This window comes from Pyxicephalus adspersus, chromosome 4 (genome assembly GCF_032062135.1).
Source record: "Pyxicephalus adspersus chromosome 4, UCB_Pads_2.0, whole genome shotgun sequence".
NCBI lineage: Eukaryota > Metazoa > Chordata > Amphibia > Anura > Pyxicephalidae > Pyxicephalus > Pyxicephalus adspersus.
Genome location: NC_092861.1, coordinates 40,704,538 through 40,726,935, shown reverse-complemented (window position 1 = coordinate 40,726,935; position 22,398 = coordinate 40,704,538). Strand labels below are relative to the sequence as shown.

General features: G+C 38.3%; 1 protein-coding gene across 1 annotated transcript in view; it reads right to left on the bottom strand.

The window, feature by feature from the left end:
* NYAP2 (neuronal tyrosine-phosphorylated phosphoinositide-3-kinase adaptor 2) overlaps positions 1–19,254 on the bottom strand; it is a 97,929-nt gene extending 78,675 nt beyond the window's left edge. Inside the window, exons 1-2 of the mRNA XM_072407932.1 lie at positions 18,404–19,254; positions 2,123–2,363 (exon numbers count right to left, since the gene is read on the bottom strand). Coding sequence (XP_072264033.1) covers positions 2,123–2,328 — 206 coding nt within the window. The 5' untranslated portion in view covers positions 2,329–2,363; positions 18,404–19,254. The remainder of the gene's footprint in view (positions 1–2,122; positions 2,364–18,403) is intronic.
* Between the last annotated feature and the right edge of the window lie 3,144 nt (positions 19,255–22,398).

Sequence of the window (22,398 nt, the reverse complement as noted above, 5' to 3'; positions counted from 1 at the left end):
TCCAGAGGTTGCTAGGGGTTCCTTGAACAATTTCTGCCTCCCATTTTAACTGACACCAATCATATTTTTGGCTATCTGTAAGGGTGACATTCCTCGCAATGGCTAGCAATGTAAGAGGCATTCCTCCTACTGACCACCACACTATTGTACTTTGAGCTGTAGATATAGTATTTATAGCAGGGTTTCCCTGAAACCTGAAAATTATTTCAAGGGGTTCCCCCATGTTATAAAGTTTGAGAAAGACTGACCTAGCATGTGTACAGTGGTCCCCTCACACCATTTAGCAATCGGCCATAGCGAATTGCAAAATGGTGTCATAGTGGAACTTAACAGCCAACTGGGGATGACTGCTGTAATTTCCTGTGGAGGAGGATGCAGCACGCTGCCTACCAATCATCATGCAGGCTCCCACTCAGCATACCCTCTCCAAAGAACCAATCAGTATTGTGTGTAAAGAGCTTATTTGCTCTGCTGTAGCTGGAAAGTATCACAAAAGATTGTTTCCAAACAACAGAAATTTGACTTCTGTACAAAGTTTAAGAGAAAAAAAAACACTCATATGATAAAAAATGACATGCTCATAAAAGGAGAAAATGTAGTCAGAGCTCATCAGTGTGCTGCTTTTCCATTCACTGCTCAATCACATGCTGGAGTAGGGTCATTTGTAAGTGTTACTTACCTGAAGCAAAAATAAAAAACAGCACTGTAAAGTGTGACAAAAATGGATAGACAGCTACAAATCTTTTTTGGCACACAAAACCGCTTCCATATATACATTGCATTTAATGTTTGCTAGACATTCACCTTTATAGAACTAACAATATGTGATATGATCAACCACTAATACTGACTAACCAAATAAAATGAGCAATGGTGTATATCAGGTGAAATCAGCATTTGCTACACACATAAAATATATTACATCAGATAATAGGCAAACCAACTAGGAGATCACATAATAAAGCAAAAAGAGAGACCATATGCCACTGTTTTTTATCTTTTTAAGCTGGGAGAACCCCTTGATGTAAACCCCTTTTAGGTCTTCAGGGAATCCCTACTATAATTTCTATATCCACAGCTCACAGTATAGTTGTATGGAGGTCAGTGGGAAGATGCTGCGTTTGCTGAGCACTAGGAAGATTCAAATAGCCAAAAAGATGATTGGTGTCATTTAAATGACCCGAGAGGCACAAATTGTTTATTGCTCAAGGAACCCCTAGCAACTTTTAAAAGAACCCTAAAGTTTAGTGGAACCCTGCCTGAGAATCACTGCTATAGACACTGATGCCTAGATTTTATTTTGTATTTTATTAATAATAAACTCACAGTACAAAGCAGTATCTTTAACTGTCCCTAAAACCTTGTACTTGAATTAACTCAGATTATCTGATAATTTGATGCAAATATTAAATGTAATTTAATTGGTTTAAGTGTAAATGTATTCTTCTATAAAGCAATAACCCCCCCCCCCCGGGGATCTAATGCATAATGAAATTGTTTCTAAACAAATGAAGGATATCAGGATTATCATTTCTCATGACATATTAAAGAAAATATTAATTAATAACCCCTACAATCTTGTGAGACTTTAGAGGGCCAGCATTTACATGGTTCAGTATTTGATTTATACAAAACAACTTTGATAGAAAAGTCAGCTTCAATATACAATTTGCCATACAACAATCATTCAGTAATTTCACTCTAAAGTCAACTTTATATTTCTCTCATGGGTGGTCATAGATACCTGAGGGTTTTTTTAGCAAGAATTTACAGTGACTTGAAGCAAGGGTGCATGAATTACTGCACTTCATCCTTGGCTTATTAATTCACCAAAAAAAAAAATACCATTATTCTTACATATATCAAATTGTGCAAAAAATTAAAAAAATCAAAACATGGTTATTTGCTGTAATTTAAAACATTGCCAAAAATTCCCATGCCTTTTTATTCTCATCAATGACACAGGAATTGGTGGTGGTGGTGGGGATATAGGGACAGGAAGAAAACCCAAAAACATAAAGGTTCTATCCCTTCCTTGTCTCGCCTCATCATGGTTTCATTTTAAGCATTTGAAAATTGCAAAATGAAAAGATTGATGCCAGATTCCAATAGCTGTATTTACCGTTTAATAACCTCCTCTTGCTTCCGACGTTTTTCATTCTTCTCTTTTAAATAAGCCACGTTTGTTTCATTTCTCAAGCGATCATTTTCTCTTGCAATGTCCGAAGCATTCTGTATTACCAGGCCATCATAAGCCTTAAGCCCCATATCTTCTATATATTGGAGGAAAGTGTCCAAAGTATTGTCCTCTTGACTTGTACTCATCATCTTGTCACAGATAATCTAAGAGTAGGTACACTGTCCTGTGGGTCATGGAGAAAAGTCAAGTTAGTTATCAGATTATTATCATCGGGAACTGTTCTTAACAGTTTTGTTTTTTAAAAGCAAACATTGTATAAAACAGCTTTTATACAAAGCTACATACATATTTTGTATTTCATTGCAGAAAAATGTTTAGAACTACTGACTATTATGTCTCTGAATTTGTGAACAACTAAAACATTGTCAAAACAGAAAAAACTGCAACATTTGCAATACATTTAAAAAATAAATACTTAACTGAGTCAGGTATTGCTTTCTATTATATGTGTCTGGAATTCAGCTTTAAAGTGCTCAAAGACAAGGACTATAGGATATGAATACCCTTAGACAAAGTTAATTACATTGAATGCCAGCCTATTTTTTTTAACACTTGCAAATACTTCTGTGCTGAAATTGATAATTCCAATTTCTCTGCATACTGTGACTTATACACAACAAGTATTAGAAGCTAGAGTAAGTATTTGGGGCCCATTTAATTTCTTGTCTGACATTCATCCCATTTTTTCTTATCCATGCTATCCTGGCCCTTACACTTCAGCTGTTTTTACCTGTTAGTTCCCAAGTCCCAGATTCATATGGGGGCATTTCCTAGGGTGGTCTGAGTGCAGGAATACCTATGTGCTAATAAAGTATGTGAGAGACAGGGCTGTGTACTTTAGTTAAACTTAAGCTGAGTACACACGTGCAATTCTTGTCGTTGGAAAGGATCTTTCACGATCCTTTCCAACGACAAAGGACTACACGATGCATGAACGAATGCTGTACATACAGCACCGTTCTGCTCTATGGAGAGGGGAGGGGAGAACGACGGAGCGGCACCCTGCTGCGCGCTGTCCCCCTTCCCTTGCATTAGGATCGCTCGTCGTTCATCGTTCGTGGATCCACCAGGACGGATCCACGGACGATGAACGACGTCAACTGTACACACGCCAGATTCTCGCCCGATATCTGGCCGATGTCGATTATCGGGCGAGAAAAATCTGACGTGTGTACGCAGCTTTACTCTAGGTGAAGCCACAAAGCAGTTCAGAGAGTCATAATACTACAGAGTGGTACCTCCTGCGCTAACAATCTGCCTGAAGAAGCACAGACACCATAGAATGCTCCAGTTCCCTTACCTCCCTACATAACCTCCTATTAAACAACCAGAGAAGAGACGATAAGTAATTCTATACAATATGGCACATAGAACACATCAATTACAGACAATGCTACAGTACATTGTACATTGACCTCATATGATCCAATATCCACACACATCCATATTCTCCTTAATACCTTCTCTATCTGATGAACTATCAATAGGCCTATTCAACAAAGCAAAGACACATGCATTTCAGTGACCTACAGCAATCAGATTGCAGCAGTTAGCTCAGGTAAAACATTATTTTTGGCTTCTAGGATCTGCTATACTTTATATTGCATTACTGAATATGCCCGTTGGTATGAGGCTGATATGACATGACAACTTGCAGCCTTCCAGCTGTTGTAAAACTGGCGGATCCAGCTTGCCCTTCCAGCCAGTGTCACTAGGATCTGTTGTCACTTCATAGCTGAAGTATGTCTATCTTAATTACTTACTTGCTTGCATTCCATGATTTTATATTTAAAGTGGGACTCAAGGTAAATTGGAAAAATAATTAATAAGAAAAAAGTATTTTTAATCTAGTTATGCAACCACTATAAAACAGTCAAATGTATTTATACATATAGCTAGCATCTGTCCTTGAATCAGTTTTGTTATTTAAAAAATCCTGTGCATAGCTACAATCTGAAACAATTTCAGCTTCCCTGCATTTACAATAACATCTGTGATCATACTTACAGGAAGGATAGAAGGGGTGACTAAATCAGGTCCCCTACCCAAGCTAGGGGTAGAGGTGACTAAAGAAGCATGTATTTTTTTCTTTAGCCACCCATCAGATTGATGAATACAAATGAAATTCTTTTTGTCCTTTATCACCCAAAATTATTAAGTTCTGGTCAAAAACAACAATGGTTTCTGACATTTATAGTGATAGGAACAAAGGGCTGCATTTCTATGAATGTACTAAATGTTTAGGATATATTATTTCAATGCAACAGATGTTGTGCAAAATGCACACATAATATCAAAGATTTTCAGTATATTGCAACATTTTACACTGAAGAACACCATAGGGAGCAATGAATTCTGCTGCTACATTTGTAATTGTTCTTCTGGGATACAGTAAAAACAAGAGTTCATTCACATTGTTCACATTTATGCAAAGCCTGTTCCAGTCACTAGAGCAGTTCAGTGTATGAAGTGCGGTGATTAGAATTCTGTGCATAGATGTGGAAATGAGAGCCTTGTCACCTCAGATCCCTCACTTGGGGAAAAACTCTGCTTTATGCCCTTATGACTCATTGCTTATGCTAGTCAGAATTACTGTCAGTGCAATATCACCACCATTTGTAGCTCTGGAATCAAAATTTATTTTGTAACAATTGTTGCAATAATGATAACAACTTATTTCTGTGTGTGTGCCAAAAGGCACTCATCGCTTCCCCAAGTCTGTCAATAGATCATAAAACTCTATAATATGTTCACGTTCCTCAATTTCTCCTGATATATCCAATCACTACACTATAATGTATTATGATGAGTTTAATAGGTATGTTGACATATAGCAAATGTTAAGATGGCATATCAGATATTAACAAGTGACCACAGGTTTGTTATTAGTGATTTTGTTACTGGAAACACTAGGATTTGGACAAAAGCTCTATGCATATGGATTCAAAGCTGCGGCACAGACCCATCACATCTACCAACATTATTTAAACTACCTTGGTCTACTAATCTTGGTGTTATGCTATCAAAATCAGATGTCATAGTGATACAATATACACCAGGCCTGGAGGTAGAAAGACTGGATCAGATGTTTTTGCCCTATTCGTGTCAGTAAACCCTAATATGATGGCTGGAATAGTAAAGCAAGCTATTACCCAGATCTGCTCGAAGTCTTTTTCTTTTCATATGTCAATTGGAGTTCACTAACTCTGCAGGAACAGCAACAATTAGGGTGCAGCTAGATCACGCTGGCAGGAAGGAGGGCAATCTGGAACTGGAAACCTTCGTTATACAATGAAACAAGTTTGTGACAGTCAGCAACGTAATGTGTGGTTGACTATATGTGGTCCATGATTTAACTGCAGTCCTTGGCCACAGGCTACATTAGATTTGCAGAAATCCATATCTGACTGTGGTGATTGACAATAGTTTACAGTTAACGTTTTAATTCATTGTGTTCAACTGGTGGCCCTGTCACCGGATGCTACTCTCCATCAACACCAGGATTATAAGTTATAACCCACCTGTGATTTCTGTAAGTGTTGAACCATAAAAAAACTTTACAATGTACCATATATAGAACTATAGAACTATATAAATAGAAGTGTTAATGCCGGTACACTCAGCAAGGATAACTTTGTCATTTGGTTAACAGACATGTAGTACTAATACAGCTTTCAAATATCTGCAATACATACACTGCCCAGACACTTTTTTTAAAGGAACACCTTGCTAGTACCAGGTTGGACCCCCTTTTACCTTCAGACATATTGTAATTTTTTGTGAAATAGATTCATCAAGATTCTAGAAACATTTCTCATGGAATTTGGTGCATATTGACATGCTGCATCATTGGCATATTGGCATTATGTAGTTGCTGCAGATCTGGCTGAACATCAAGGATGCATTCCACAACATCTCCCTTTGCTGTTTTAGGATCTGGTGACTGGGAAGGGCATCTAACTATAATAAACTAACTGCAAACATAAACCAATTTGAGATGATTTGAGCTTTATGACATGGTGCATTATCCTTCTGGCAAAAGATTGGTACATTGTGGTCATAAAGGGATGGCCATGGTCAGCAACAATGCTAATACAGGCTGTGAAATTTAAACAATGCTTGATTGGTTCAAAGGAGCCCAAAGAGTACCAAGAAAAAATCCCCTTTACCAGGGTTGTCACACTCAAATACACAGAGGACCAAAATTAAAAACTTAGACAAAGTCCCGGGCCAACTTTGAAATTTATTGAAAAAATTGAGGACATTTTTCCCTCTCATTAGATATAAACCCTTTTAATATGGAAATAAGGAAGTTTTGCTTCACATTAAATCTGGAACAAGCCTATATTAGAGAAAAAGGCATACCATTTTTTTTTATTTTATTGAAGAAAACTTTTTGTCTCTTTCTCTATTTGTAGCCTTATGTGTTGAATTTCAGTGGTAACCTTTTTGCACAGGCTAAGAATATTAATAATAACAATATTCTTCTATGAAAATCCAACCATTCAAGTCCATGCCAGACCATGGAGTAGCAAGGAAAAGTACAGCTGAGGAGGAGTGCTGGAAATGCCAGACGCGGCCAATGCAAAGCTAAATCTTATGAGTGGCCCACCGCTTAAACCCGCTCTTCATTGAAATAGAGCCGCTACTAAAATTCCCAGCATTATTTGCCTCTTTTAAACAGTCCAATGCGGGACCACGCATTGGCAGAGAGCCCGCTGGTCTATAGAGGGTAGTGATGCCGGGAATTGTAGTAGCGGCGCTATTTCAATGCAGCGGCGGCCAGGCTGCAGTTCATATTTAGGATTCCTTTGGGGGCCAAAAAAAAGAATGTTGGGTGCCAAATTTGGCTCAGGGGCCAGAGTTTGACACCCCTGCCCTATACTATCACACCACCAAAAGCCTAAACCAATGATACAAGGCAGGATAAATCCATGCTTTTATGTTGTTGACACCAAATTCTGAACCTACCATCTGAACGTTGCAACATTTTGAATAAATCTTCTTGTAAGATTTTGGTGAACCCTTAACAATTATTCAGTTGACTGTTCTTAGCCACCAAGTGTGGCACCCAATGAGGTCTTCTGCTGCTGAAGCTAATCTGCTTCAAGCTTTCTGTAAACCTCAGAGATGATTATGGGTGAAAATCTCAGCAGATCAGCAGTTTCTGAAATACTTTGACTAGCATATTTGGCTTCAACAACCATGGAATGTTAAAGGTAATTTAAATCCCCCCCCCCCCCCCATAACAGCTTCCAGAGAAGAAGGCAGAATAGTTAGTGTAAGAATGAACCTTTTTCCACCTTTCTAATGCTCATTTTGAAATTCAGTAAGTTGTATTTACAATGTCTGCGTGCCTAAATACATTGATTTGCTGCCATGTGATTGGCTAATCAGTAGCTGGTGAGTGTATATAAAAATTATGTATAGACCTTCGCAGAACATTGGCTGCTTTAGAAAAACTACAATCATGACAATCACTTGGGGATAAATTGTTGGTGGGTAGTTGGAAATTTAGGCAACAGTTCAGAGTTGTGGGTGGTAATGATTAAAGTGTGTCAGGGCAACATTGAGAAAATAAACATAAGCAGTGCTTGATTGTAATACAAACATTCTTCCCTTTACTGACCATGCAAGTACATAAAAATAACAGTACATTTGCCAGAAATGCAGTTTTATTGTGGGCAGACAAAGCATTTATGTGGACTTAGTAGTGTCCGCCCTATATAGTTATATATTCCTAAACTACCACAAGTCTTTCCACTCTTCTATCATCTACTACACAAAGACTAAACTATTCTAAAGTCAAAAATAACAACTAGAAGGGTTGATTAGTCTCTTGGGGTCTATTCATAAAGCAGTGAATCTGACATTCACAGACACATTCTCTGGTGGAGAATCAATCACTGCCATTAAAACCACATGATCCTTGAGGACTCTTCACCAGGGAATGTTTCAGTAAATGTCAGATTCACTGCTTTATAAATACACCCCCTTGAGATAGCATAGAAAGTATGCATTTGGCAGGGGACAGTTTGAAATTGCTAACCTGCCCACCGTGTATTTTTTGCAGTGTTGGAACAGAAATAAATAAACACTATTTATTTGAGGTTTATTGTCAGAATATGTGGTATATGCACTTTAACCATAAAGTTTATGAATTATGGGTTGGCAAGGAAATTTCCTTGTGTTTAAAGTCAGATTTGTTTTTATTTAAATCATTTCATCTACAGGATTCCCCCTTCATGCGGGATTTCCCCTCACTTTCTGCCCTGTAGGCACAACAAAAAATGGCAAAAAATTTTTCCAGGACAGTAATCAACAAAAACATTTTAAAGGTAAAAGTCCAATTTTAGTTAGGTGTTAAAGTGTGTATTTTTTGGCATAAAAGCAGAGTACAAAATCAGGCTGCTCAGGTTATTCCCTTGTAAACTTACTGTCACAGATCTGCCATGGTTTTGACAACATAAAAGTCACTGTCATTTTCTAGACAATCATGTGACTCTTTACTGCTGGGAAGGTGTCATTGTCTTGTGACAAGGACAAAACGACAGCATGATCTTCACAGCCAAGACCTGAATACAAAAGCATAGTCTGGACAAACATAATTTAACCTCTTGAGCAATGAAAAGCTTTAAATAATAGTTAATTAATTAAATAATAGTTTTCCTAAAGATCTTGTAGTGAGTGAAAGTTTTATTCCAGTGTGACATGTAAAATATAAAAGCATATCATTTTGTGATTGACCCCTCAATCACTGTGCTGCCAAGATAATGTCTAGTACACATCTCTCAATAAGTTATAAAGAGACAACCTGGCTAACGGTACAGACAATGTAATAATACAATTGGAATAATGAATTTGTGGATGACAATTAGCTGTGGTGCACAGGTGCAGGCCATAGAGTCACAACAATATTTCTTCTAAGCACACTCATGGGACTTATAAACTGAGCAAAAATGTGTCTTGGAAAGGTCAACACTTTGGTCCCCAAGTGAGCCCTTACTTCTACCGGAAAGGCAGAAGAGAAACAAAATTAGGATCACACCCCTGGGACATTGACATGTTTTGTATGGCATTTAAACTGTCAGTTGTAGGATGTTTTACCCAAAACTTCAGCAATATCGGTACTACAGCACAAAACATCACAATTCACCTTCAAAACCAAAAGCATGTTAGAATTAATCTTGTATTTCTCCACCAAACTGAACTACTTTGTGATTGTTATAGAAGCAACAGATCTCAGAAAGAAGAATTGCTTTTATTGCCTGAGCACAGCAGGAAGGACATGTTAAGTATCTAAAGAAAGCTACTTTTTCATAGCAGTCAGAAACACCTATTGATGTCTTCAAATGGTGAAAACCAGAACGCCGGCACAATTTAACAATGTCTAGGAAACACCATGTAACTTAAAAAAGTTAAAGGAGAAAACATCCCCCTCAATGCATCTTCTATCTACTTCTATAGATACTCAGCCTATAAAACATGCCTTGATTTTAAAGCCATTATATATATCATCTTTGTATGATGTATTACAAGAAAAAGCATAATGGTAATATCAATAAATGAAGCATTGTTTTCCTTTCAATCATAGACAGATTACTAGTGTTACGAATAATGGTATGCCATGTATTATGTGCCACCTGCTTTTCATATTTCTTATAAACTTGTGCTTATAATGCCACTTAAAAATGATTTATGAAATTATTCATTGAACTTTGCTATTAAGATATTTTTCTACCCACACATTATAATTTGTGAGCTGCCATGGGACATTATACATCCATCCATCTATCTGTCTATCTTTAAACACTCTCTTGAAAGGTGCACTCCCACACACTACTTTGCTTTTCATTAGGCCTGATTTATTAAAGTTCTCTAAGACTGGAGAAGATAGACTGTCATGGGAGAACCTGCATGATCCAGCAAACCTGGAATGGATTTCATAGAAATCATTTGCTTATAGTTGGCAAATATTTTAAATCAAGGACCAAACCCATTCTAGGTTTGCTGGATCACTCAGGTTCACCAATGATACTTGCTCCAAAATTAGAGAACTTTAATACATCAGGTCCATATTCTTCATATTGCTGCTCAGCCTGAAGGTTGTTAAAAACTAGCAGAGATGAGTTTTTATGCATCTACATATTTAAAGTGAACCTGTGCCCTGATCATGCACACAAAAATATATATATCTTTAACAAGCAATAAAAACACTTATCAAAAAGTACCAATTTGTCTCAGCATCTTCAAACATTGCAAAGAAATTACCTTTCAAGGTTCACAACAGAAGCTTTTGCCTCTTCCATACTTGCAGTGGAAAACTGCATGGTTAGCAGCAACGTGGCTGCAGTGTGCACAAGAGCAGGAAATTACACTGCAGGTAACACATTTGTATACAGTTTAGGTTGTGGTGCAGTTCTTACAACAGCATCCAAAAAGATTGTCTCTTTCAGGAATGGCACCGTATTCCACCATGTGCACAAAACTGGAGCCTAAAGGTGCGGTTTGGACTGTGGTTAAGTCTGCAGCAGAACATTGTGGTCCACTGAGGGTCTGAAATGACCCATTATATTTTTGTCTGATAACAAAATCTTAGCAGGCTACAGATCCTTTATTATAAAAATTCTGAAAGTACTGGTAAGTAACAAAAAGTCTTTGTTGTGATCTTTAAATACATTTATAAAAGAATAGCATCATATTAAACGTAGCTAAAGATGTGTGAGTGGCTCCTGAAAGCACTTTAACTGCTTGTTAAGAATGGGTAAATTGCATATTGCTCATAGTCCAGGCATATGTGAATTATATGTTGTATACTTGAAATAAAGCCTGAGCCCTATAATTATAAATATTGTGTACCACACACCTTTGTCCTTTATCACATATCAATCCTGATTATTCTATGTTAGACCACAGAAACACACCAGAATGATTTGCATCAACTACTCAATATCCTGAAGATAGAGATAGACCCTTTGTTTATTTGTAAAATTCATGAAAGTTATGATAGATTTTAACTTAGAATGATTTAGAGTTATGATGGCTCCTTATTGAAAAAAATACAATTTTATGCTGCAAAGTCCTTGAGTGATTCTAGCTGGATAATGTTCTGCCAGAGTGCTGACATCAGCACCAGATAAGAAAGCATAGATGCTATTCATTAAAGAGAGTGCACAGCACCATGATCTGAACATGTTAAAGCATACATATAATTGTAGTCACAGCTCTAAGTGGTCAACAACTGGTGCCACAGTCAAAGTAAAAATGTAAATTAAATCAGGCTAAAGTCTAGCATGTATGCAAATAGCTATTATAGGTCTGGTTACAGTGTTGTTGAAAATGGCTTTCTAAATAACCAGGATTCTATCTTCTACAATACACATAAAGCACAAATATAGAGATATAATGCAGAGTGCCGGATTATGGTAAGTGTTTTCATGGATACTTAAGATTCATTATCGGTTAAGGTAAAAGCATTTCTAATTGCTTTGAAATAGTTGTAGTCTAATGAATTCTGAAATATTGGTGACTTATTTATAAAGTAATTAATATAAAATTCACCAAACATTTACTGCAGGTTAATTTACAATGTGAAACCTTGTTTGTGACCTGTTCACCATGAATATTTGCTGCAAATCACATTCATTGTTATGTAACGATACTCTATAGTTTAAAGTTTGGTGCCTTAGAATATTTCTTTTTTTTTACCTATCTGGATCTCTATAGAGCATTGCTAAAGCAAAACTATAGCAAAAAACAAGGAATGTCCTCAGGGTTCAAATTACCTGTGGGAGATCAGAGAATGGATGTTGATTGATCTCCTATAGTCCCTGTCCTAACAGCCACTATTGGGGATAGAAAGGTAAACATGGGACAAACGGTGGACATGGCACGCTCCAAAAAACACAGGAAAAATGGGGTGACTTTACTACTCTGAGGATTACTTCTGTAACGAGTTTCTGTTAGTACCTGATACTGCTGGTTGCAATTATTGTGAGACATTGGTTAGGCTTATATATTAGGTCAGTGGAGTGTACATTGAATATACACAAAGTGTAAAATTCTGCTATACTGCTATAAGTGCATTATATTCATTATATTATACTATATGTTTTTCCGCGTTTCAACCTAAATTCTGACAAGACCTGAAAATATTTCAAACAGCAGCCAAATTTTCAGTGCAGGTGCGATGCTGAATGGCTGCTGAGGGGATAAAACTCCAGCAATTGAGACCATAATAATATTATTAATAATATTAACAATTATTAATAAACAGTATTTAAACAATGCCAACATATTATGCAGCACTGTACATTAAATAGGGATTGCAAATGACAGACAGATACAGACAGTGACACAAAAGAAGGAGAGGACCCTGTTCGGAAGAGCTTACAATCTAAGAGGTGGGTGAATATCATTACATACGGCTATTAGAATGGTATTTACCAAGTGAAAGTTTTAAGTTTTTACTTAACATATTACTAGTCTTAATTATACCTTACTACCTGTACAGATAGGAAAATATGGCTTCCCAATAAAAAGGATAATATGAATCCATACTGATCACATCATAATTTGATTTCACAGGACAGCCCAGGTAAACCACTATTCAGATCCTACTAAAGTATTATAAAGTTCACAAATACTATGATTCAAATGGAATTGTTATGTTTAGTTTATGTTATACATACATGCTTTTAAAATTGCTTTACTATATTTCAAATCCTGCCTTGGCCAAACTTCTTTGACTGTAAATACATTGGGTAATTATATTTATTATATATAACATTTTGTGGATCTGTACTTCATCTTTGAAATAACAACCTTGAGAAAACACTGCAGAATAGAAGAGCTGAGCTGTTGCACAATTTTGGCAATCGGATAGTTTAAGTTTAAATAGGTGTCATAGTAACATAGATGCTTTTCCAATGCTCAGTGCCTCAGAATTCTTCTTTTCCTGTTTAAATATGTTAAAGGTTATTGTTCCAAAGTGTTTTCAGTCTCTATAATCTCATAAAACAATTGTTAAAACATGTATTTAAATACTTTGATATATAGGCCCAAATGCCTTCATTTATATCGTATTATTGTGGCTAAATTCTAGGATTACTTTTTACCATAAAACAAGTGATATGATGGAAGAAGGAAAAGGTAACAGCTTAAAGCAGGTTTGCCCAAAACGTCGATAGTGATCTACCGGTCGATCGCAAAGGCAACGAGAGACGATAGCGGAGCCCTGGCTTACCCCTCCGTGCTGTTTACCAGCAGCCCTGCTGTGCGTCTATAGGGATGCTGGGGATGTGTTTATGTGGGTGAGAAGGCTCGTGTAACAGTGGGGAGTGGGGAGGGAGGCAGAGAGGGCTGGAGGGCAGTCTGAGGTGAGCAGTGCTGGGCAGCCATGTAACTTCAGGCTCGGGGTCAGGGTTAAAGTACCGAGATACCTTTGTACAGATTAGCAGTTCTTTTTCTTGTGCAGCACGTCATTCTCCTATGGCAGGTGAACTGTAGCTTTCCTGTCACTATAGTCTTGTAGTGCAATTTTCTGCCATTCAATGTCTCATTAGCTTTAGTCACTTCTGTGTCATGCTCGGTAAGCCAAAAAGTGTGAGCACCCCTGGCTTAAAGTATTCAGGGCCAAGCCAATGGAAAAGCAGAAAAAGCTGCAGAAACAGGTACATCAATGAGATTGGAGATACAATTGTGGCCAGGTGGCACAGAGGGGAAAAAAGTTTGACATTGTTGTTGTCACTACATAGTTGTTACTGAAAGGTAAAATGTTTAGGGGGTGGGAGACATGGCCGGTTGGTTGGAAAATGGAATAGGTGGAAGGTTGATCATACAGGAGATGGGGGTGACGGAGAATAAGGTGAGCATTGTGAAGATAGAGTGAAAAGAGTGGGGCAAAGAAGAAATGGACAAAGCAGGTAAAAGATGTAGCTTACTAAACTCTCAGCCATTATTGCCTTAATACAAAAACCATGTGCACTCTTACTTTTATCTTGGTTTACTTTATGTATTTAGTTCAGATCTGTGGAGCATTATAACATGAAAAAAACTGAATTTCCCATTCTACATGCCAGTAATGATGTTACCACTATATTTACATGAGCATACCTAGGTTTACAAAAGCATTTGGTGCAAAAGCGGATTTATGTTCTTTGTGGTTATTGAGGAACACGCTTATATTAAAGTGTTGTCTTGTTCAGCTCAACTTGATCAACTTTAGGATAAACATAAAATTAGTAAAATAGAAAGGAGTTAGGGGAAGTTTGCTCCTAAAAATCAAGATAGGAAATATATAAAAAAAAAAAATACATAACATCTAGAGCAAATTAAAAAAGTAACATTAGATAAAATAAAAACTGACTGAAAACCATGCATGAGAGCCATAGATAAAAACATTTTTTTTAAAAAGAAAGGCATATATGTACATTATATACCTGTATATAACAATATAGGAATACATAATTTATAAGCAGAATAGGTGACATACACAATTATTAAACACAGGTCAAACCTGAGGCTGATAATTCCATGAGACATAACATATTGAGCATGACATGCTTATTGTTTAGCACCAAAAGGAATGGTAGGGGAGGGCTGTTCCAGGACACTGGGCTTCTTTTGTGTCCTCCTAGGCCCCAGTTCCAGGCTATGTTACAGAATGTGTTCCAGCATTCGACACCTAAAGGACAGTCGCAGTGCCCCTAGTGAAGTTTTGATAATGAAGGAAGGAGAATGAAACCCCTTGACCTGTATGAAAGGGGAAACTTGATTGCTGAAAACGTGTTGGATGTACAGATAATTTACATGTATTTGCCCTGGGTCATACTATTGTTTTGTATTTTTAAGTGAAAAAAAGGAATAAAGAAAATAAAAGTGGAGTGTTTTTAAAGAAGAGGGGATGGGATTTAGAGTAGACCATCAAGGCCTCCCCACCCTCCCTATTGCTGTCTTTTACCCCCCTTGCCATATTTTTCTTTTTTTTACAAGATGGCACAGCTTTATTGGTGTTTTGTACCCAGTCAGCTTTCATCAGTTAGGCTTTAAGCCCCATGAGAATGTGGACTGGTTGGTTGGTTGAAGGTCTGCCAGGAACTTATGGTGAAGTCTGTTTTTTTAAGTGATATATTGGGTGCTCAAAGTATTGTCGTGGCTGACACAAAGTTATGATTCTTTGTTTGGGAAGAAATTTTGTCCACAAAATATATTATGGTCTGGTGTGTTTTTTTTGAGAAGAGAGCAGGGACATGATGGAATGTTATAGTGACCTTATAGTTACGTCAGCAGAGTGTTCAGGTAAGTTACCACTGGGGTATTCTTTATGGTACCTCCTACTGAACACCATTATTAGAATGAACATTTTTATTGCCACCACCAAAAAACAATATTTGGGTAAATTACCACTAAGGCTTTTATTTTATTTCTCACACTGAACACCAATAAAAGGGGGATAATTTTTTACAACTCCCACTGAACACCAATGAAGGTCATTCCTATTGCTCCAAATAAACACCAAGCAATAGAGGCAACTTTTTATATGATTCCCACTAAACACCAATAAAAGGGGGATCATTTTTATGACTGACAATTACCTCATGGTCAGGATAATCTTTATTATTGTTCCCACTTAACAGCAGAGTGGCAGGGGAGGGGTTATTCCGGCTATAAGTGCCACCAATAAAGAGGCCTATTATTCTCAAAACTTAACACCAAAGAATGGAGGATCTATATAATGTTACTAATACTAAACACCAACAAAGAGGGATATTTAATACTGATGACATTGACATGGATTAAGATGGTTTAATATTGCTGCTTCTACGCTGAATTTAATTCCACTTTCTAGAAACCCTTGCACATGTATGTCTGTGGCAGTGCTCGGGTTATTTGCACGCTGATGTAAAAGACTGATAAAGTAGCATTATGCAGGGCCCCTCTGGATGGAGCTGTACAGAAGGGGGTTACCTTTGTAAAATGCCTTTTCCCACTTTTTTAATACATGTATACGTATATGTATAGTCATCTTTTGATTTATCTAAATTGTAAAAGTAATAATAATAATAATAATATTAAAGTCAGCCTTCTATTCATTAATGTGATCTCTCCTATAAGTGGGACAATGAAAGATAGTTACCTAATGTAATACATAAGTGGAACATTTGTAAAAAGGAGACTTTGAAGTGAGTGAGCTGTATAGTAGATTGTTACCTTGGAACTGTTAAATGAAGCATGTACTGGACTGATAAAACTGAAAGGATCATGAGGGGTAATTATCCTGCTGGGGTAAAGGGGAGACATGGAAGTGATATGATAAAGGTCTAGCAGAGAAAAAGGAATGTGTGTAAAACATAAACGGGATGGAATTGTGCTAAAAATAAGGCTGTGAAACAAACCAAGTGGGAGACACTTTAAACTTACTGGAGGTATAATAGTGAATATTGAAGGAAAATATAAACATGCGGCATAATGATCTGAATCGGGTAGTGATATTAACCATAATTAGAAATAATAGAAAGGAGACACAACGGGTTAACATCTAAATATGAAAAAAGGACATAGAGAAATTGTAGGATAGCAGTTAAGGATGAAATAAATAAGAGCTGGAAGAGAGAGGAGCGTTATGATTTGTTGATATGACATGGACATATATCAGATGGGGGGGGGGGGATTAGGCCTGAGGTTAGAATAGTAACACAATCCAATACATTATAGGATCATAGTGTGAGCTGAAAGAAGAGGTGAAGAAAAAGCTAACACAAGCAGTTCTGAGATCAGAGAAGCAGAAGAAGAATGAAGCTAGTGAAAAGTATCACGCAAATGTGATATGTGGGGGAGAACTTTCCAAGGTCATTCCAGATGCTGGTTAGACAATCAGAGGCATGCTGGTGTAATATCTTAAGGACTGAAGAGGTGCCAGGGGAGTGAAAGGGGTGGAGAAAAGAAGAGGGGTTGGAATGGATATGCTGTATGTAAATAGTAGGAAGTATAGTGGACATGATTCCTGTTACCCAATTGTGTTTGAAAAATATGTGTGTGTATGTGCATTTGCATGTGGGTTATATTAGATCTCATGTTTTACTTTATCACTATCACATGGGGAGTTAGCAAGCTCCTATACATTAACATTCAGTAGTGACAGGTCCTCTTTATGGAAAGCTGCAGGTGGGAAGTGAGAAGAGAGAACTTCGGGTTCACAATAACTGACAGTACCAGTGAATGGATTCTCACCATCCTCCATTCCTGATCCTGGCCCGCTTGGTGTTAACCCTGGGCCCTACTCAGCTGGGGGGAATTACCTAAAACAGTTACCCCAAGTAAAGCCCGAGTAATTTTTAGGAGGTTGAAAAAGTTGTACCCAACAATTTCCAAAATGGTATACAACACATAATAGTGTAAAGCCCCTTAATCAATAAAATCTATAGTAAGAAAACTACAGATAGATTATTATTGCTTTTTGTAGGGTTCCACATTTACACTACAGAAACTGTATGCAACTTTTAGGTGCAATTTGAAAAAATTTTACCCTATCTATGTGTTGTACCTAAAGGAGTAATAAATTAATTATTTTGCACTAGGAATTCAGTTATGCAAGAATAATATACTATATGATCTAAAGGTTTTATCCATAACAATCAAGGATTTACAGATCAAAATAACAGTCCCTACTTTTTACACTACTAATTACTAACACAACTCATAGCCTACATACCTAAATGTGAAGATCCAGCGCTAGTTAGATTCCAGCTATGTCCATTGAAAACCATTATCTTTCTGCCTATTCAAGCCAATGGAGCATTTCTCTCATCTATTGTTCCAATAATTTTCCCCATAAATCCTAAGTTATAAATAAACTGATCATTACAGAACTTAAATAAACACATATGTTTCCACCATATATTATTCATATTGTCCCAAAGCAAAACAACTAACGAGCTGGCAAAATTTATTGTGGGTGTAGAAAAAAAAATACCTTTATAGCAAAGCTCAATGAGTAAAACCATAAATCATTGATAAGTTGCATTATTAGCAGAGGTTTATAAAGAAATAGGAAGAGCAGATGGCACATATGAATGAGGGGAAGGGTAAAACTAACAATAAACTTCAAGCTAGCAAATTGTTTGCTCATGATTTAAAAGACAAAGATGCTTTATTAAGGTGAGGATTTCCATATAGATACATACATATAAATGATATACATACCAGAAAAATAATGTCCTAGTTGCCCAGTGTTCTATGTATTCCTTTCTATATGAGCAGAAGCCCTTCGTCAGGGTTGTTGTCAGTGCAATCTGAAGGGTATTTCAGCACCATAAACAGACTTGTATATCAGACTGTCTTTCTTTAGCTAAAGTGCATTTTACCATGAAGAAGTGCACAGTGTAAAGTCCTGCATCCTTAGAGGTTGGTATCCTTGTTGTGTTCTCAGAAATAGCTTTGGCCTTTAAAGTTGGCTGCCATCAACTGATACAAATAATGAAAATGTAAGGTTTCCTCCTGAAATCCAGAAGATAGATAATGGGTGTGTGCCAATGGACAGGAGAGCTTGGCTGAGATCCCTCCACTTTACCACACTGAATATAGCAGCACCATGACATGTAATCCCACTCAGCTGTGTGCGGGGCCTCATTGGAATGGGCTCTGGGGAGGCAGGAACAGGTAGAAAAGGTTGTGAAGCTTGCAGTCCATGGACATGGCTTGTTCCTGAAGAAATGGCGAGTCTGTCATGTTGCTCTCATGGTGCTCTTCTTGCAGTCGCTGTTTGTAGTGTGGATGAATCAGGGATGATGGGGAACAAAGGAAGAGCCTAGCTTGTGTAATAATAAGCCGTGATCAGGCTCGCCTTTGCAGCATTCCAGCACCTCGGACAGCTCCGGCTAGTCAGGCCCATTGGAAGCATGTGAAAAAAGCAGCCACACCATCCATCACCATCCCAGGTTTCACCGCCTCATCCGCCCGCTCCAATCACCTACAAGGGCAGCTGAGGCTGGGAGAAGGAACAAAGGCTGCAGAGCTGCTGGAGCCCATGGATGAGCTGTGCACGGTGCTCCAGGCTCATGGCCACATCTCCCTCATTGTACGGCTAGCAGGTTGTTGGGGTAATGAGAGGCGGAGCACCATAACCTCACCAAAACAACCCCCACCACCTGCTCCCTCCGCACAGATACCCGAGCACATTAACACACAAAGCACCCCACGGCTCCCAATCACATCCAAAGCACTTTACAGAAGGGGAGAAAGCAAAAATCAATCATCTTCCTGAAAACTTTTCTTTTTCTTTGAAGAAGTGTATTTATTATATTTATTTATTAGGAAATATGAGCAGAGCTCCCAGGGATCTATGATGTCTGCTATAATCGCCTCTCCCCTTTAATGGAAGAAATCCTGGGAGACAAACTGCTGCAGCTGCGGGTGTATTGTGTCCCCTTCCCTGCGAGCTGCTGGAAGTCCGGAGCCCAGGCTGATCTGCAGGAACACTGCCAATATAAGCTGCTGTACAGACACATGGGGGCAAATAATAGCAGGGATACACCATACCTTAGATTTCTTCTTTCACCTGAAACTCAACCTAAACTGATCCTGGTTTCTCTTTCCTTTAGAGCAGTAGTCACCAACCTTCACTAAGGTAGAATAGATGAAACTATTCATGTTTTTTTTATAAAATAACTTAAACTTTTCCCCCCACCCACCAACATCCCCTTAAAAAAACATTACAACTGTCTTGTGGTAGCTTTTGGCCATAGCAGCCCATATTTTTGGTAAAACCTACAATCCAGATTTAAAATACCAATGTACACAACGCAAATATCATTTTAAACATTTTAAAACATTTTACAACATTTAAAACATTTTCCGCACTTACAAAACAACCCGTTATAACTTTATTTAAAGGTTCATGAGAGTACCCCCACTCTACAAACTCTTCCTAAACTAAACACCGCCCACCCCAAAAGGCTCCCAGCCGCTACCACGCCAGCTCAGGGATATTTAGCTGGCATCCTCTGCTCCCTCCTTGCCCCCACCACAACCCAGTGTTGCCCCGAACTCCATACAGTGATGGGTTCACATTCTCTTGTTGTTTGTTGAATTTATAACTCCCATGGACCAACCAAAGAACCGCCTTGTGCTGCCATGACACAAACTCAACCCCCCAGTACCCAAATATAGGGAGGGAGGGTGGGCAATTTCCTCTTCACTGGTATTTTCTTTCAGACTGACCTCTCTCCTCAGGCTAGCCCCCTTTTTCTTATTACTGCCCTTTGACCCACCCATTAGACCACCATCACCCCATCACCTTCAGCCAATCAATTCAAACCTAAACAAATCAACCCTTCTATTCCCGCCTTCCCTAATCACCCAGTCATGTAGCCCTTCGCCTATGTATTTTTTTTTTTGCTTGACTATGGTAGATAAGATGAAACTGTTCATTTTTTTAATATATATTAATATAACACCTTAAACTTTTCCCCCACCAACGTCCCCTTAAAAAAAACACTACAACTGTCTTGTGGTATAACATTTTTGGCCATAGCAGCCCATTTTATTGCTAAAACCTACAATACATATTTAACATACCAATGTACAAAACGCAAATATCATTTTAAACATTTTAAAACATTTTACAACATTTAAAACATTTTCCGCACTTACAAAACAATCCGTTATACCTTTATTTAAAGGTCTATGAGAGTACCTCCACTCTACAAACTCTTCCTAAACTAAACACTGCTCACCCCAAGAGACTCCCAGCCGCTACTTCACCGGCTCAGGAACAGTTATCGGGCATCCTCTGCTTCCTCCTTGCCCCCAGGACAACCCAGTGTCATGTGGGGCTGCACTTGCCCTAAACTCCATACTGTGATGGGTTTGCAATCCCCTGTTGTATTTTGAATTTATAACTCCCATGGACCAACCATAGAACCGCCTTGTGCTGCCATGACATAAACTCAACCCTCCAGTGCCCAAATACAGGGAGGGAGGGTGGGCAATTTCCTCTTCACTGGTATTTTCTCTCAGACTGACCTCTCCCCTCCGGCTAGCTCCCCCTTATAATTACTGCCATTTGACCCACCCATTAGACCACCATCACCCCATCACCTTCAGCCAATCAATTCAAACCTAAACTAATTAACCCTTCTATTCCCACCTTCCCTAATCACCCAGTTATGGGGGCTTTCACCTACATAAGATAGATAAGATAAAACTGTTTTTTTTTTTTTTAAGAATAACCCCTTAAACTTTTCCCCAACAACATCCCCTTAATAAAAACACTACAACTGTCTTGTGGTAAAACATTTTGGGCCATATCAGCCCAATTTATTGGTATAACCTACAATCCATATTTAACATACCAATGTACAAAACGAAAAATATCATTTAAAACATTTTAAAACATTTTACAACATTTAAAACATTTTCCGCACTTACAAAACAATCCGTTATAATTTTATTTAAAGGTCCATGAGAGTACCCCCACTCTACAAACTCTTCCTAAACTAAACACTGCCCACTCCAACAGGCTCCCAGCCACTACCACGCCGGCTTGGTAACAGTTAGCAAACCAAAGAACCGCCACCAGCCACAAGTACAACCACATTATGCTTGCGAGCACCACCACACCCTTAGTGCCCTGTGCACACCATCCTTTAGGCCCAATAACCACAGCTCTGTGCCCACTATGGGTATACTCCATCGCTTCTCAGGAACAAATGCCGATCCTTCTCCAATACTTTGTGTCTCACCACTAAACCCCCAATCCTGGTGTCAAACCTCCCCACCTCTTGGTTAACTTTAACGCAAGTATTATTCAACTTCTCCACTGACCTCGCATTCCTCCAAACCCTCCTCGCCACTATATCTGACCAAACAACTAGAGTATTAGAAAACAAACCCTGCAACCATAAAAAATCAAACTTTATATCCCGTATAAACTCAGGCATGGACCCTGATCTCAGATCATTTCCCCCTGCCTGAATCACCACCACGCTGGGAGGCCTGTCTAAACGGGCAAATCTGCTGATCTCTGGTAACACAAGGCTCCACTGCATACCCGGGATGCCTATCCACCGGCTTTGCGCAGTCTCTCGTGGCATACCCAACTGCCTTCCGTTCGGCTGAATATCAGCCCATCTGCAACCCCAATAAACAAAAGTATGTCCCAGGATCCAAACTAGACTCTCCTGAGAACCTGAAAGAAA